The 18245-nt window shown below is 46.4% G+C and overlaps 1 protein-coding gene across 1 annotated transcript in view; it reads right to left on the reverse strand.

Annotated features, from left to right (window-relative positions):
- LOC134655742 (baculoviral IAP repeat-containing protein 6) overlaps nucleotides 1–18245 on the reverse strand; it is a 96618-nt gene that overhangs the window by 16579 nt on the left and 61794 nt on the right. Inside the window, exons 38-50 of the mRNA XM_063511208.1 lie at nucleotides 16703–16893; nucleotides 14358–14493; nucleotides 14096–14180; nucleotides 12820–13061; nucleotides 11541–11691; nucleotides 11171–11313; nucleotides 7499–7708; nucleotides 6514–6768; nucleotides 5882–6025; nucleotides 5129–5331; nucleotides 4299–4497; nucleotides 2461–2666; nucleotides 601–771 (exon numbers count right to left, since the gene is read on the reverse strand). Of these exons, the coding sequence (XP_063367278.1) occupies nucleotides 601–771; nucleotides 2461–2666; nucleotides 4299–4497; nucleotides 5129–5331; nucleotides 5882–6025; nucleotides 6514–6768; nucleotides 7499–7708; nucleotides 11171–11313; nucleotides 11541–11691; nucleotides 12820–13061; nucleotides 14096–14180; nucleotides 14358–14493; nucleotides 16703–16893 (2336 nt within the window). The remainder of the gene's footprint in view (nucleotides 1–600; nucleotides 772–2460; nucleotides 2667–4298; nucleotides 4498–5128; nucleotides 5332–5881; nucleotides 6026–6513; nucleotides 6769–7498; nucleotides 7709–11170; nucleotides 11314–11540; nucleotides 11692–12819; nucleotides 13062–14095; nucleotides 14181–14357; nucleotides 14494–16702; nucleotides 16894–18245) is intronic.

Here is an 18245-nt window from a genome sequence, read left to right on the forward strand (position 1 = left end):
AAGTCGGCTTAAAAATAATAACATTGTAACTTAAACTTTAGGTGTTACTTAAAACATTGGGGTTACTACTTAAGGAGTATTTTTATAATATTCAAATCTAACAAAAATTACCTAGATACTTAAACTATATGTGTTACTTAAACAATTGGGGGTACTTGAGGAGTATTTTTATAATATTCAGATCTAAGGTCCAATGACTGTACCATGAAACTTAAAAATCTACCACTATATTCGATAGTGAACCCTGAGGAAAAGGATTTGATGGACGAAGAAGAGAAGATCCCCCGCAGAGCACCGACTTTCTTTTAAGAGATCTAGTCTAGATTGTTCGTTGATTTTACACTCGAGAACTAAATGGAGGAGGTCCTCCTCTCTATCGCATCGTGTACAGTTATTTTAAGGTGTTATATTTATTTATTATTCCCCCATTTTGTTTTTAATTTCCAATGTATTGTGATAAATTGCTCATTTTCTATCAATTTAAGTGGATTTATTTATAAAATTCAACATGTGTCAAAACCCAATTGTTAAGGATCTTATCAGTACTGTAAAATCAACAAATTTTGGTCATTGGTGTCAAGGAACATGATGTTTTGTTACCTGTAGTAGCACAGTAACGTGTTCCTCCTCAGTCCTCTGGCGGACCAGCGCCTGTTCCACGTTCCACGACTGCTGCGTGGAGCCGGTGCCGAACCCGGTGCCCTTGGCCCAGTACAGCTGGCTCTTGTCCTCGCCCTTGCCTAGCGACGAGCCGTTCGACGTTTGGCTGTTCTGGGAAACAACATATAATTGTTAGTATAAAAAAAACCGGCCAAGTGCGAGTCGGACTCGCACACGGAGGCTTCCATCGACAAAAAATAGAGCAGAAAAATCGTGTTTGTTGTATGGGAGCCCCGCTTAAATATTTATTTTATTTTATTTTTAGTATTTGCTGTTATAGAGGCAACAGAGATACATCATTTGTGAAAATTTCAACTGTCTAGCTATCGCGGTTCATGAGATACAGCCTGGTGACAGACGGACGGACGGACGGACGGACAGCGGGGTCTTAGTAATAGGGTTCCGTTTTTTACCCTTTGGGTACGGAACCCTAAAAATGTGGGGTTGTTTCGACTGTTGGCTGTCTTTTCAATGTGAGACTTCATCAGGACAAAATATGCCTAGTTTACCAGACAATAAGAAAGGTCCTCCTAAGGCCTAGCCATACGAATGAAAAACCCAAAATTTGTCACTGAAATTTGAACCTACAGTGCAGGGAATAGAGTTGAATTTTATTTGTTTGAAAATTAAACGAAACAAATGAAATTCAACTGTGTTCCAATATTTAATATAAATCGACTCTCAGACAATACAAACACATATAATTATTAATGAAAAACTTAATAACACTTAAAAAATAAAAACTTATTGAATATGGTTTAAATTTCATCGCACTGAAGAAGAACTATAGATAGGACCTTGGGCCTTAGGAGGTTAAAATGTCTGATGTATTTTTTGTAAACAAATATCACTGGTGTACGACTTGCTACATAGTTAGAAAAACAAAGTTTTTTTGCTAGTACTCGTACCCGTGTTTGGTTAGGCTACTCAGCGCATTTTGAATTGAACTCTACTACTCTACTTACGAGTGAAATACCGTTTGGTTAACTGCTGTGAATCAGTGTACTTACATCATTGGAAGCAGGCTAGTGGTGTGTGAACACAGACAGACAAGCCAGCACGAGTCGAAAGGCGCAGAGTAACAGCAACGCTCGTCGTAGCGAGCGTCCGTCGACCGTGCCGAGTGGCGCAGCTCCTAACAGTCGGGTCACTACGCGGAACGGTAGCATTCCTGATATTAGCTATTTCTTTTGTTGTTAGGTTACTTACATCGTTGGAGGCGGGCCGGTGGTGTGTGAACACAGACAGACAAGCCAGCACGAGCCGCACGGCGCCGAGTGACAGCAACGCTCGCCGTAGCGAGCGCCCGTCGTCTGTACCCAGTGGAGCGGCTTCCAGTAACCGGGACACTACTCTGAACGGTAGCATTCCTGATATAAGCTACTTTTCTTGTTGTTAGGTTACTTACATCGTTGGAGGCGGGCCAGTGGTGTGTGAACACAGACAGACAAGCCAGCACGAGCCGCACGGCGCCGAGTGACAGCAACGCTCGTACCGAGCGTCTGTCGTCCGTACCCAGTGACGCAGCTCCTAACAGTCGGGTTACTACGCGGAACGGTAGCATTCCTGATATAAGCTACTTTTCTTGTTGTTAGGTTACTTACATCGTTGGAGGCGGGCCGGTGGTGTGTGAACACAGACAGACAAGCCAGCACGAGCCGCACGGCGCCGAGTGACAGCAACGCTCGTACCGAGCGTCTGTCGTCCGTACCCAGTGACGCAGCTCCTAACAGTCGGGTTACTACGCGGAACGGTAGCATTCCTGATATAAGCTACTTTTCTTGTTGTTAGGTTACTTACATCGTTGGAGGCGGGCCGGTGGTGTGTGAACACAGACAGACAAGCCAGCACAAGCCGCACGGCGCCGAGCGACAGCAACGCCCGTCGTAGCGAGCGCCCGTCGTCTGTACCCAGTGGAGCGGCTTCCAGTAACCGGGACACTACTCTGAACGGCAGAGTGCCCAATGAGAAGCTCCCGCTGCCGACGCCACCGATCACTATACTTCCTGTTAACAGAATAAAATCATTTGAAATTAATAATTATATCTGCCGAATGCATCCAGAACGCTGGGCCAAATTAGCCACGGACTGGATTCCACAGGATGGATCTCGGGGCAGAGGAAGACCCAAACCAGGCGTGTCTCACTCCGCGATTTCGTCGCTTTGCTACAGGTAGCTAAAAGTACATCCGTTCGGCCCCACTTTTGGGGAAAGCCATAAGCCGCGCGTGGCGCTGTCGCCACCTAGCGGCCATATCTGTGCTGATCGTAACATACGCGTTTTGTTAGAGAGTGAGTCTTCTGTACTTAGTACTATTATTTATTCTGTGCCCAAACGGAGATGGCGGGACAACCTCGATACATTCTGTGTGGAGTGGCGGGAGTGTGCATTGGACAGAGCCAAGTGGCGGGAAAGAGGGGAGTCCTTTGCCCAGCAGTGGGACATACTAATAGGCTTAAATAAAATGCGCTTGGAGCGTATAGTCAAGTACGACAGTGATAGTACTAGTGCTAGGCGCTTTAATCGCGGACGCGTGACCGCCGAGCTTCAGCAGGAGCCCTATGTTCTCCCTCCGTACTCACGTCCATCCTCGTCGTGCGTGACCCCGAGCAGCAGCCGCAGCAGCTGCACGGCGCGCGGGCCCTCGTCGAGCAGCGCGGACCCGTAGCCGCCGAGCTTCAGCAGGAGCCCTAATGTTCTCCCTCCGTACTCACGTCCATCCTCGTCGTGCGTGACCCCGAGCAGCAGCCGCAGCAGCTGCACGGCGCGCGGGCCCTCGTCGAGCAGCGCGGACCCGTAGCCGCCGAGCTTCAGCAGGAGCCCTAATGTTCTCCCTCCGTACTCACGTCCATCCTCGTCGTGCGTGACCCCGAGCAGCAGCCGCAGCAGCTGCACGGCGCGCGGGCCCTCGTCGAGCAGCGCGGACCCGTAGCCGCCGAGCTTCAGCAGGAGCCCTAATGTTCTCCCTCCGTACTCACGTCCATCCTCGTCGTGCGTGACCCCGAGCAGCAGCCGCAGCAGCTGCACGGCGCGCGGGCCCTCGTCGACCAGCGCGGACCCGTAGCCGCCGAGCTTCAGCAGGAGCCCTAATGTTCTCCCTCCGTACTCACGTCCATCCTCGTCGTGCGTGACCCCGAGCAGCAGCCGCAGCAGCTGCACGGCGCGCGGGCCCTCGTCGAGCAGCGCGGACCCGTAGCCGCCGAGCTTCAGCAGGAGCCCTAATGTTCTCCCTCCGTACTCACGTCCATCCTCGTCGTGCGTGACCCCGAGCAGCAGCCGCAGCAGCTGCACGGCGCGCGGGCCCTCGTCGAGCAGCGCGGACCCGTAGCCGCCGAGCTTCAGCAGGAGCCCTAATGTTCTCCCTCCGTACTCACGTCCATCCTCGTCGTGCGTGACCCCGAGCAGCAGCCGCAGCAGCTGCACGGCGCGCGGGCCCTCGTCGAGCAGCGCGGACCCGTAGCCGCCGAGCTTCAGCAGGAGCCCTAATGTTCTCCCTCCGTACTCACGTCCATCCTCGTCGTGCGTGACCCCGAGCAGCAGCCGCAGCAGCTGCACGGCGCGCGGGCCCTCGTCGAGCAGCGCGGACCCGTAGCCGCCGAGCTTCAGCAGGAGCCCTAATGTTCTCCCTCCGTACTCACGTCCATCCTCGTCGTGCGTGACCCCGAGCAGCAGCCGCAGCAGCTGCACGGCGCGCGGGCCCTCGTCGAGCAGCGCGGACGCGTAGCCGCCGAGCTTCAGCAGCAGGCCGAGTGCGACCAGCGCGTGCGCCGGCACGCCGCTGCAACCGCTCTCTTCTACGCTGTTGTTGACCGAGCTCACACCCAGCTCTACGACCTCCTGGGGATAGTGACAATTGTGAAATACTCGGCTTGAATTTGAAGAAGTGGTCGCCTTGATGGGGAAGGACAGTCGCCTTCCCAAAGACTGATTTAGCGGTTTCTTAGACAAATAGAAATTTTAGATGATGTTGTAATTTTATGTAGGGAAACTAGAGTTCGCTTACTTTGTTACTGGACCAATTTTGGATTCAATATTAATTAGAATATCCAAATACTCATAAAACATTATTAAATTGTACAACGGGACTTAATCGCGTATCTAAGTTTTAAGATTTACCTCCGACGTTTCGAGGGCCCTAGTGCGCAAAACGTTCAAGCTGATAATATATAAACAAGACCAAGTGCGCGTAATTCGAAAAACTTGCGCGGTTAGAAGATGCTGATGTCAACTTAAACCAGTCTTCTCCGGGACAACGCCGTCCTCGAAACGTCGGAGGTAAATCTTAAAACTTAGATACGCGTTTAAGTCCCGTTGTAAAAATTAATAATGTGTAAAAATTTTGAAAGTTTAAATCAGTGCTACTCATAAAACATGTTATTAAATTAAACTACCATTTTTTTTAAGGAGAAGAAGGGACGGTATTGGGGTGACAGGCCTATATATGCAATGAATGTGACGGAGCACATACCTCGTAGGGGTCGTCGACCTTGACCCAGTCCAGGTCGTGGTGGTGCTTGGGCGGCGGCGGCGGCTGCGGCGCGGCGGGCGGGCGCGGCAGCCGCGCGGCCACGAGCGCCAGGCCGCCGCACAGCCCGAACTCGCGCAGCGCGCAGCCCGCCTCCGAACCCGCCGCCGCCCCGGACCCGTCCCAAGTGCCGCCCGGGTTGCCCTCTGTACGATATCAAAACACGTCAGTGGCTATACAACATCTAATATCGCAACAAATATGTCGTCCCGAAACATTGACACGACGAGTTTATTATTTTAACCCGGTGGGTTCTGAAATAGGCAGAGTACCGGGAGGGGAGTAGACACTAAACTCAGGTTCCTGTATTATAGGTTATATCCTGTCACTATACAAGTCACCACCAATCTCCCTAGTAATTCTAATAATCAACTATATATATTGTTAAACTACGTGTCTTGAAGAGGAAAACCCTTATCGGATGGAGAGGTGTTTTATCTGTTTATTAATTCGCTTAGCATCCACTACGTGGTTTACGTGTACATACGTATACTACGTGACCTACGTGTAGATACGCGCATCTGCCTATCACAGTTCTTTCCGAGATTTTCACTTGATCATCATTCACATTACTACAAATTACACACAGATTTTTACCAGAATGACCCTTTCTCAAGTAAACGACCCCCTAGGAAACCTGGGCCCTGCCATATGGGCATTCTTACCAGCTAAAAGATGTTAGTGATTGATAGTTACCGCCAGTATTGAGGTGAAGGGTGAGCGTGAGGTGCGGGCCGGACACGTGCGGCGCGGCGGCCGACAGCTGCGCCAGCGTCGTGTGCGGAGGGATCCAGCCCTCTATGCCGAGACACTGCACCCGGATTGTCGTCTCGATCAGGTCTGCAATACAATTGACACGTTAGTAAAATGTTCACCACCTCGTAAATATCGTGAAAGGCCGTAGGTATCGTCGGTCCCACCAAAGCACAGAGATGTTTTTGGATAACTACGCTGTGACTTAGCTCAACTATCAGTACTATGTATTACTCTAGGACTGACGTATAGACGGTACCTATACGCCTTGAATGCTCTTATTACGTGTAGAGGCGCATTTGCGACAAGATCGACAGATTTTTCACCCCAACACGCTATAAAAGATGCGTAAGAGACATCCAATCATTTATTTAATTTAATTTTATAGAATTGTCTTATAGAATATGGTCTTCGGTTTTATTTCATGTGTTATTGAATGTATTTATTAGGTAAGTTGACATTGTTTGTATGGTAATTTTATCTTGTGAGCGTTTTGGGGTCATTTGTAAGCCCGCAAGAGGTTTTCACAAATAAAATAAAATAAAGCAGCTCCGAGTACGGAATATTCCACGTACCGTCAGTCACCGACAGCATGGTGGCGTCGACCGTCTTGTTGCTCTGCCGCTTCTTGCTGTTCTGCTGCTTGAGCGAGGTGTTCTTCACGTCCTTGACGCGCTTGTCCTTGGAGGCGCTGGCGGCGGCCAGGCTGAGCTCCCACGCGTCGGCCACGGTCATGATGGCCGTGTCGGAGGCGCTGCGGAGCACCGACCCGGACCCCGAAGAGGAGGGGTTGCTCACACACACTTTGGCAGTGTCGTCCATAAGAGGTACTACAAGAAAAAATATTGTTTATTAGCATTGTATGTTTATTCAATGTGATTGTGTGTGTAAACGTAGGCTCCATGTTTTTGCAACCCATTTTTGTCGATTATTTCTGTTTCCGCTACCCAAAGGTTGTCTGGAGATCGCTCTTTAGCGATAAGACCGCCTGTTGTCTGCCTCTACATTTAATCAATTGTTCTTTTCTTTTGTATCTTTTTACTGAGGTGTGCCTATAAAGAGTATTCTATCTGATCATTATAAAATATGAGATAAATATTATTATATTATTTTTTTACCTATTACGATTTATCAAATCGATTTCGTATTGTTAGGTCATACTTTTGGTCATTCTCAATGGTATCAATATTTCGGGTCTACTCCTATATCCAGTGTTTAGCGAAAAAAATAATCACAAACACCAAATCCTGGGTGTAGTTTCTGTAGCGTTTTGGAACATTTGATCTCGTCATTATTCGGCGATATCCTCGTCCAGTATGCCTGCTCGGCATACACTAGGAATCCTCTAGACGGAGTTTAGAGCAATGCCAAAAATACTGGGGTGCGGGGGACGAGGTGAGCGAATCCCGTGGACCAATCACGGCACGGGATTCTGACACTTTCGACTCGAAGATGGAGTAAAACTACCCTATATTTGTCGCAGAGGGGGTAGCGTTACTATGCTCAGTCTAGAGGATGTCTCGCCTGTGCTGCTCGGTATATGGTGTAGAGTGTACTCACGCGGCGGGCGGTGGTCGACGAGCAGCGCGCGCACGGTGGTGTGCAGCGGCAGCGCGAGCCACGCGTGGCAGGCGGCGGCGGGGTGGCGCGGCGCGGGGGGCGCGCACGCCGCGCCCGGCCCCGCCCAGCGCAGCGCCACCGTCGCGCGGGGCGACGACAGCAGCAGGCGCAGGATCAGTGCGCGAGTGAAGCCGCTGATGCCTTCCGGACCTGGCCCACAAAAATCATGTCTTAGTTAAAAAAAACGCCGGTAACCGCGGACTCATTCGTATGCCAAATAGACAACCGCTCAAGAGCTCGTAACTCTATACGATGCGTTGTTCACGTTTCGTAGCGTAACTGTAACACGAGCCCCCAGACCTTTCACCGACAGCAAGAAATAGTTATGCGGAAGTTACTCCTTCAAATGACGCCGCTTAACTCGCAGCAGTAGGTAAGTAGGTATACAACGTATATTGTTATTGGAAGCGCTTAAGCTTTGGATTCCTATTCCTAAGCCCGAGATGCGATGGATGACCGACACGGGTTGCACTCCGGGAGTGCCGGCAGAAGTGAAAACTTAATGACTAGTGCAAAATGTTTGCTGCACTATGTATAATTGAGGTTAACGTCATCTAGCGTTATTTCGTCGCATTACTTGTAACCCCTAAGCACATCAGTGTTAGTACTCGAGTTATATTATTACCAGTTAGAGGGAAACTCACTAGATGGCATTTAAAACAATAAAGAAAAACTCAATGACATCGTAAAGCTTTGGATTCCTCCGAAAACGGTGCCGTTATATGACGGCCGTCATATAGCGGCAGCAAAAGACGGCCGTCTTTACGGTGACGACATGTGGAAAGTACCACGGCGTCATAACACACCGTCAGCCACCAAGGTCAAAGCGGCAAATTTGAAAAATGTAGGCGCGAAGGGATATAGTCCCATAGAAAATTTGTATTTCACGCCTTTTTCTACTGACAAGATTTGCTTGACCATCTATAATTTACTTGGAGGATGAAATATCATCAGAAGAGGAAAATAATCGTAGTACGGAATCATTTATTCAAATCTCGTGTCATTTATTCAAAATGGCGTCAACGCTATCTAATAAAACGTTCACGAAACTATCGACACCGTCATGACGGCCGTCATCTTACGTTACGTTGGCAATCAACGTAACGTAACGCCGTCTAGGAAACCGCGCCATCTTGTTTACATAGACAACGTTCTAGTGACGTCAGTCAACGCTATATAGCGGCCGTAATATGACGGCACCGTTTTTGTAGGAATCCAAAGCTACCGCGGACTCATTCGTGTGCCAAATAGACAACCGCTCGAGGTGCTCTCGACTCTATGCGGTACGTTTTTCGCGTTTCCCTCCGATTCCGTACCGTAGCTGTAATACGAGCCCCCACACCTGTCACCGACAGCAATAAAAAGCTAAAGTGTCATTCGATAGAACTTGCTAACTATGTAAACAAACCGCCATACTAAAATTTACACTGAAAGCATTGATATAGTATAAAGAACTAGATACCCAATCAGCCGCCAAAAATGGCCCCACAAAAGTGATGTCAAAACAGATCATGCATTACTTTTTCGTTTAGTCTTGTTTGAAACGCTCAAATGTGAAGTTGTCAACAATTACGAAATGTGCCGTTAAAATATGTAAAAATAACAATGATAAAACAAGGAAAAAGGATGGAATGTATTTCTTTCGGTTAGTTCTTTGGATAGCATTACATAATTTATGTAATCTGGTGGTAATTTTATGGTTTTGAATAAATTAATTTGTTAGTACCAAAGAAGGGATGTCAAGGAACAAAATTCTATTGAGTCGATGTGAGGTCAATATTTTTTTATATTTTTATATGGAATTCATAAGAAATAATATTATGTTTAAATTGAAGATTTCCAAGAAAACCTATGCGACGTGCAAAGTGGACTGCTATTTAATTATAGCAAGAGATAGGGGTGATGCAGTTTTAAACAAGGCAAAACGGCACTTGTGTGTTTGGCCCATTTCCCTGTTTCCGACATATACACCACCAATAAGGGCTTATATCGACTAACTGTAAATGCTAAACCTGTCGGAACACAGTGACAACCACAGGATTTTTTTTTATAAAGTATAGGTAGTTAGACTTTATAAAAAAAAATCCAATCAGTATCTAAATGTCCCCGTGCACCCGTGCTATGAGTAAATGTAGATCTTAAATACACAGTTATTTAATAAGGAGAATTTATTTCAAGGAAATTAGTATTTAAAGACGTATACTTACGAATTAAAAATTTAATTTGTTTGAATTTGAACCACGAATTAATTTTATTTGAGCTCCCGATTAAATTAAATCTGTTTTATTTATTACTTCAATTATAATATTTTCCTGTACAGTAATACATATTAAAGTGTACCAAAGTGACTCCATTCGTTCATTATTCTCGTTTGACGTTGTTTGACGTAAATACGTTACGTTTAGTGCCATCGGACTAAATTTGTTAACAGTGTTGGTACTTATGTTTGCAAATTTGACACTTAATGCTTACGACATTAAGCTCTTTTCTGTACGAAACATTTATCTTGACTCAAAATTTACGTAAGCGTTTTTATCATCAATGCAAATGGTGCGAAACGTCATTGGGATCCACATTTCTTGACGTTTTTGTTCTGCTTTGTGTGTCTATTTCTTTTATATTAAGTCAGTGACTGAAAGTCAATTTACTAGTAACTTTTGTTTACATAGCGAGTTCTATTGAATGATACTTTATGCAGAAGTTACTCCTTCATATTGTAATTGGCTCTATATATCTATTTAAGATTCCATTGTCATTTAGTTAGCTGTTGGATCTCCTTATGTAAATAAATAAATATGACGCAGCTAAACTCGCAGCAGTAGATATACAACTATTTGTTGGCGCAACATAAGTACCTACTCGGCCGAAGACCAGTTGACGACACATGACGTCACACACATACGTCACGGCTCCCCGTTCCGCGTACCTACATTTAGACTGCACCGTACAGCCGAAGCGGCTGCACATATCTTGTATAGATTTCCAAAAAACCTAAACGATTACATGTATATCTAGTTGTTAAGAAAATAAAAGAAGATTAGTACTATCCTGAAGTTCCTTCATTCTTCATCAGAAGAGCTTAATTGAGGAGTACATCGAACACTATTGTTAATAGAAGCGCTTACTCTTACTCTATTCCATTCGTAATTGATACCTAGATCTCCATAATATAACCAATCATTTGCTGCGTCCTGCAACACCGTCGACGCTGCTGTATGTGTCCCGTCTACACTACCTTACGAAGGTCGATGATATCGTAAAGTATGTGAAAGCAAAAACCGGATTCATCCTGAGGGTCGCGAAGTTGGAATCTCGACAGAATGCTAATTTTAATTCGTTTGTGGTGACCGTTCCGACTGAACATCTAGCGACCTTCACCAAGGAGGAGTTTTGGCCGAAGGGTGTCAAGTTTCGGCGGTTCCGCGGCCGGCTCCCTGACACTGCGGGGTTGCGTAATGCATCACAATCATAATGTGTTTTTTAGTGTTTAGTTATATTTTTATAATATGTATGCTAGTTTTAAGGTATTTATGTATGGGCCACTAGTTGCCTGAAATAAACGATTTCATTCATTCATTCATAACCTCCTCAATAACAATATAAAAAGCTTACCAGTACAGTGCAACGCCTCCAAGATGGAATGGAGCGTCGCTGCAAACAGTTTCTGGTTCGCCGCGTGACACACAGTCAGTTCAGCGAACAAGCGAATCGTGTTCTCTTCCAATGCCGCGTATTCTGCACCTTCTTGCCATGTTCTGCACAAAAAAAATAGACATATAGACTAAGCTCCTCGATTAAAGATATGCTCATTGTACACCACGATACAAGTGCGAAAAAAATAGGAAATTCACGAGTGGCGATAAATTGAAACACGACCGAAGGGAATGTTTTAAATCGACACGTTACGTAGAAGTACTTTTTATTTGGGGATTATGTTCCTAAAGAGACCGGAAGTCAGGATGGTAGCATCAGATTAACCTACCCCTCTTGAGGCCTAGGATAACACAGCAGCATGAGCAGTGGCTTCCAGAACACAGCGCCAGGTCCGCCGAGCCAGTCTTTCAACCGTCGCTCGGCGCACAATAGCTGCGTCCACTCCACTAGCTGGCATATGCTCTTCATTGATGGGAGATCTGTAATAATATTGTTAATTTAGATCACGTATAGTTTGTTTAGGTTTGGATTACGGCTCAGGCCCTAAAGCAAATACAATCCGGCCCTACAGAAAGCGAGAGAGACGAAGGCTTCGCAGGTCAAAAAGTTGGGACACGATCTATTATTCTATTCAGCCTTTAACCACTCACTGTTGATTACCTATATACCTCTTATTTATTAGACTCCTGTCTGCTTATCTCATACAATACAATATACAATACAATATATACTTAATTGTCGTTCGGCAGATATTACCAGACTACTTGACTAATTACTCAAGGAGCTAACGGAATTGATTAGACCTGCGTAGGATACATGGATAAGTATACGAAGTTGTTGCGAAAAACCTATACCTATTTGTAACTTATTTTCGCTTGTCAATATAAGTTACTCGCTATAAGGCTACAATTAGAAATCAGTATTATCGACAACCAAGTGATTACTTTTATCTGAAATCGACAAACGTATGAGTTATTTTTAGGGTTCCAAACCTCAAAAGGAAAAAACGGAACCCTTATAGGGTCACTCGTGCGTCTGTCTGTCTGTCTGTCCGACCATTCCTCCCCTTTATCTCCGAAACTACTGGGTCTAAATAACTGGGTAAAAATAGTTCTTTACCTATACAGCATGTGGCCTGTAACACGGGCGAAAAATTAAAACGTAGATTCTACTCCTCAAACTAGACAATGTTTGTTCAGCGACTTTTAAAATTAAATTATGGTTTGGATTTTAAAACACTTTAAAATTTATTGGAACACGCAATGTATCACCAAATTGATTATGCCTGTACGGTGACAAGACTGACAGGCAATGTCAATTAGACGGAATTTAAAGTACATTGAAAATATTATTTAGTTTGAAAAAGGGACAATCTTAAGACTACATAATTTCAAAAAGTCGTTGAACAAAAGTTTCATTGTTTGAGGAGTAGAATCTACGTTTTAATTATTCGCCCGTGTTACAGGCTACATACTGTAGATGACAGGAAAACCTAGTAGAAATGTGCAATCAAGCGTGAGTCGGACTTAATGTACGGGAACCCTTGGAACGCGAGTCTCTTAGCCGGATTTTTTTAAGTTAACAATGGTATTGTATAGTGTTGTGACCTTCTCTCGGCGGGGTCTGCACAGGGTCGTCAGGTAGCTGCACCCTCGCCAGCCTCGAGTCGGCGGCGGCGGCGAGCGCGCGCACGGCGCGCGCCGGCAGCGCCGAGCCCAGCAGCAGCGTGGTGGCGGCGGGCGACATGGCGCACGCCGCCGCCGTGCGCAGCTGCCAGCCCTGCAGCCGCCACGCCGTCGCCGGGGCCGCGCCGCCGTGGACCTTCGTGTCGTCCGTTAGACCCTCCATGCTGCAGACACATACATTATATTACAAACATTCTATCTACTAGTGGCTCTGTGAGCTGTAGACCTCGCGAGCAGAGCTTAAAACTGAATGTATGGCAAAAATATTTATTAAAATATAGGTATAGTACATGTAATATAAACAAAAAATTAAAAACTAAATAAAGCTACAAACAAAAATTAAACGAATACGCTTAACCCGCGCTTGATAAATAAAAGATACGAAATTTTTCATTTTTCAAAATAAAAAAATAAAATAAAAAACAACTACACGAAATTTAAGTATAAAAAAAAATACAAAAAGTTATGTAGCAGTGTATACAATTACTGGGGATGGAACCAGGGACCTCCCGATGCAAACAAAAAAAGCGAACGTTTGCAAAATACGCCATTATAGTTCTTACTAAAGCTGACGAAATTTAGCTACTCATTCTCAAGTAAAAACTAAATATCTAAATACCGCCAAAACCAGCGATACAAACTTTCTGAATTTTTGGCCATTTAATCTATAAACATATCTCAAAAAGAAAAAACTCTTATAATACCGATACGACTATTGGTTTAGGCGGGAGCTATCACGATTCCGCCATTTTGAAAAATTTCCAAAAACCGGATCGACAAAAAATTTTTATTTAGTCATAGAATTCGGTCACAAAATTTCACGAAAATCGGTTAAGAATTGCGACCTGTAGAGGAGAACATCCGGACATACAAAAGCAAAATGCCCGAGTCAAAACGTAGACCTTCGCTTCGCTTCGGTCAACTAGTGATTACATTTTATGAATTTGAGCAATCTCGTGTCACCGCCAACACAGGAATAAAACCGAATACATCTTCGAACGACGAACAGTTAACCTCTAGCCGCCCAAAGACCTATAAAAAGGTTTCCTGTTCCATTCTAATTTGAACTTTGTGTTAACAAAATAAAATTTCATTTTGCTTGGCAAGGTTTGACGTATGGGCGGCTAGAGGTTATACGTGTCGTTCGGTAACGTAACTCGGTTTCAAATGATCAAGTTTTAATTTGTACTAGACTCACCTTTCGTCGCTGTCAACGGGGATATCCATTTGTTCCAGTAACATTCTGAACAGTTCTGGCCGGATGTAACACATTGAACATAACACTGAAACAAAGGAATGACTCATTCAATCAGGGAATACTGTTTCATTTAAATTTACATTGTATTCAAAATAAAAAATAGCCCAAATATTAGTTGTGTAAACCTACAAGGTTTTCTAAATAATACCATAAGTAATGTTATTTAACCAAAGTGTTTAGGTAATGTAATAACGAATCTTACCAGAGTCTAAAGACTTCTTTATAAGGCTATTTTCAGGCACATCCTTCACCCAGGTGTAAATAAGCTCGAACAGGTCGTCTGTGATCAGTTCCTCTAAATTGTCCATGATTCTTTCTTCTTTTAGCGTCCATAACACCTAAAACAAATATTGTCATTAATAAATTTGTAACACGGCTTTTACAGTTTGCGACACTTCATGATTTACGTTTTATTTAAAAAAGACTTTGTTTGCAAGGTGTATTGTCCGATTTAGAGTGCATGAGTGGATGCTAGTGGACCTCTCAGTGCGCTCTGTTTAAAACGCTTGGAAGCTTGACGTACGCTCCGCTGGACACTCGTCACTGAGACCATTGAGATCTAACCTTTAGTGGCATTTGTACAGGGTGGCCAAATAAGAGGTATACACTTTATTTTTGAAATTTTATTCTGTAAAACATAAAAAATATTAAGTATTCCTTGTTAAATATAATATGTAGGGTCAGCAATTACACATGGAAAATAATGTCAGACAAATGTCCACCTCTAGCAGCATGGCAGATGCGAACCCTTTTCATCGCGTTTTTCATCACTTTTTCACACATTTCTGGCGTTATCTCAGCGAAAGTGTTTCGAATATTTTGTTTTAATTGCTGAAGGTTCGTTGGCTTATTAGCATAGACACGTGCCTTTAGATAGCCCCACAGAAAAAAGTCAGGAGCTGTTAAATCAGGCGATCTTGGGGGCCAGTCAATGTCACCGTTTCTCGAAATTAATCGACCGGGAAACGTTATTTTTAATGTTTCTATTGTTTTTAATGATTAAAACACGTTGTTCCGTCGTAAAACGCTCCATAATAAATTTGCCGTATCTACACAAACTAATTTTCATGCAATAACTGTCATATTTACCGCCAAAATAAAATGGCGGCAAAAAAAAGTTGTATACCTCTAAGTTGGCCACCCTGTATAATATGCATGCCGCACGCTCCGCCCCGCTGCACGTCCAACTCGAGCGTTTACTCAGGCCTTACACTTAGGTATATGTTCATTGGTAGCACTAAAGGAGTTCAGTGTGTGTTGTTGGTTCGGTGTGTGTTTATGTGTAGTGTGGGTACTAACGCTGGCGAGCGTGTGCACGGTGGCGGCGGGCGGCAGCCGGCGCTCGCGCAGCCACAGCTCGGCGGCGGCGGCCAGCCAGCGCACGTAGGCCTGCACCGACCCGTCCGAGCACCAGCGGCACAGCTGCCGCGCCAGCGAGCAGATCGCGTTCATGCTGTTGTTGGTGCGCCCGCCCGATGTGTGTATATGTGTAGTGTGGGTACTAACGCTGGCGAGCGTGTGCACGGTGGCGGCGGGCGGCAGCCGGCGCTCGCGCAGCCACAGCTCGGCGGCGGCGGCCAGCCAGCGCACGTAGGCCTGCACCGACCCGTCCGAGCACCAGCGGCACAGCTGCCGCGCCAGCGAGCAGATCGCGTTCATGCTGTTGTTGGTGCGCCCGCCCGATGTGTGTATATGTGTAGTGTGGGTACTAACGCTGGCGAGCGTGTGCACGGTGGCGGCGGGCGGCAGCCGGCGCTCGCGCAGCCACAGCTCGGCGGCGGCGGCCAGCCAGCGCACGTAGGCCTGCACCGACCCGTCCGAGCACCAGCGGCACAGCTGCCGCGCCAGCGAGCAGATCGCGTTCATGCTGTTGTTGGTGCGCCCGCCCGATGTGTGTCTATATGTGTAGTGTCGATACATACGCTGGCGAGCGTGTGCACGGTGGCGGCGGGCGGCAGCCGGCGCTCGCGCAGCCACAGCTCGGCGGCGGCGGCCAGCCAGCGCACGTAGGCCTGCACCGACCCGTCCGAGCACCAGCGGCACAGCTGCCGCGCCAGCGAGCAGATCGCGTTCATGCTGTTGTTGGTGCGCCCGCCCGATGTGTGTATATGTGTAGTGTGGGTACTAACGCTGGCGAGCGTGTGCACGGTGGCGGCGGGCGGCAGCCGGCGCTCGCGCAGCCACAGCTCGGCGGCGGCGGCCAGCCAGCGCACGTAGGCCTGCACCGACCCGTCCGAGCACCAGCGGCACAGCTGCCGCGCCAGCGAGCAGATCGCGTTCATGCTGTTGTTGGTGCGCCCGCCCGATGTGTGTCTATATGTGTAGTGTCGATACATACGCTGGCGAGCGTGTGCACGGTGGCGGCGGGCGGCAGCCGGCGCTCGCGCAGCCACAGCTCGGCGGCGGCGGCCAGCCAGCGCACGTAGGCCTGCACCGACCCGTCCGAGCACCAGCGGCACAGCTGCCGCGCCAGCGAGCAGATCGCGTTCATGCTGTTGTTGGTGCGCCCGCCCGATGTGTGTCTATATGTGTAGTGTCGATACATACGCTGGCGAGCGTGTGCACGGTGGCGGCGGGCGGCAGCCGGCGCTCGCGCAGCCACAGCTCGGCGGCGGCGGCCAGCCAGCGCACGTAGGCCTGCACCGACCCGTCCGAGCACCAGCGGCACAGCTGCCGCGCCAGCGAGCAGATCGCGTTCATGCTGTTGTTGGTGCGCCCGCCCGATGGGGGCTGGAACGCTGCAAAAACATTACACATTACATTTACATGGAAATCTTAATTTGTAGTTTTTTAAACAGCTACAAATAATACTGTAGGCAAAATTATAAACAGTATATCTAAATTTAAAACACTTCCTCTTTATTTGTCCCGCAATAGGCTACATGACTAATTTTTTTTATGGTATCAATCGATCGGGTTTGTTTTTAGGATCAAATGTCTATATGGGACCCATTGCATTAAAGTAACACAAAAGTCAGAAATTGTAGTCAAAGGCCGACAGTCGCACTTCATTCGCGAAACGCCCTATACAAAACGGCCAGGGGCCGTGACGTCATCACATCACCCATCTTGTAGTGTGGACAAAACAAGAAAATTGCGTTTTTGTTAGATGATCAAACGAACTTACCTGAAGTGAAGTTCGATCTTAATTATCCCGGCTTCGTCGAAGAGATTTAAATTGACCATGTAGTAGCTCCGCTACACGCTATTCCACTCGCACTTTAGCTAAATAACGTTAGAGTAAGAAAGAGAAAAAACTAGTTTTCCCACTCCAACACTACCCTGTACGGTAGGTCCACTCCGCCGCTCGCCTGGACCGTCATTATATTTAGAGTACATAGACAACATTGGTCAGATATATGGGTACTGGTTAATTGTCAACAATAGCCAGCACGGGAGGGTTGGGACTTTAAATCTCTTCGACGAAGCCGGGATAATTAAGATCGAACTTCACTTCAGGTAAGTTCGTTTGATCATCTAATTATCCCGGCTTCGTCTCGAGATTTAAATTGACCATGTAGATGTTTGGAGGTTATCAATGTTGTCGATGATAAGTAAAACAAATATATCAATCATAAACCAGGCATTTGTTTATTGTAAATGGAAACAAAAATACATTTATCCTTATAATCATTACATTATAATTCTTTGAACACCGATTCGGTAAAATTATTATGATTTATGATCGGCCTATTGTAAAAATTCGCAAATACTGCGGACTCGCCCGACCAGCCAGCAGTTTTCCGAATGATATCTACTGAGACACCAGCAAGGCTAGCTGCCGACGTGGCCGAGTGACGCGTGCTATGTGGGCGGAACATATCGACATCGACTCCGCTCTCTTCCATAGCCTGCTTTATCCACCGACCGATTGTTTGGGGCGATGCAGCATGATAAGGTCTCTTATAAGTTAGTATAAGCTTTGTTTCATTTGGAGGTCGATTATTTCGAGTAATATTAATATAGGCTAGAAGTGTTTTCGCTGCACAAATACTACATTTTTCATCAAAAAATGGCAAATCAATTATAGGTTGAGATCTTCCAACGGCAGAGGTTTTAATTAAGTCGGTGATCTTAATAATAATTCTAT

Source organism: Cydia amplana, chromosome 17, assembly GCF_948474715.1.
Source record: "Cydia amplana chromosome 17, ilCydAmpl1.1, whole genome shotgun sequence".
NCBI lineage: Eukaryota > Metazoa > Arthropoda > Insecta > Lepidoptera > Tortricidae > Cydia > Cydia amplana.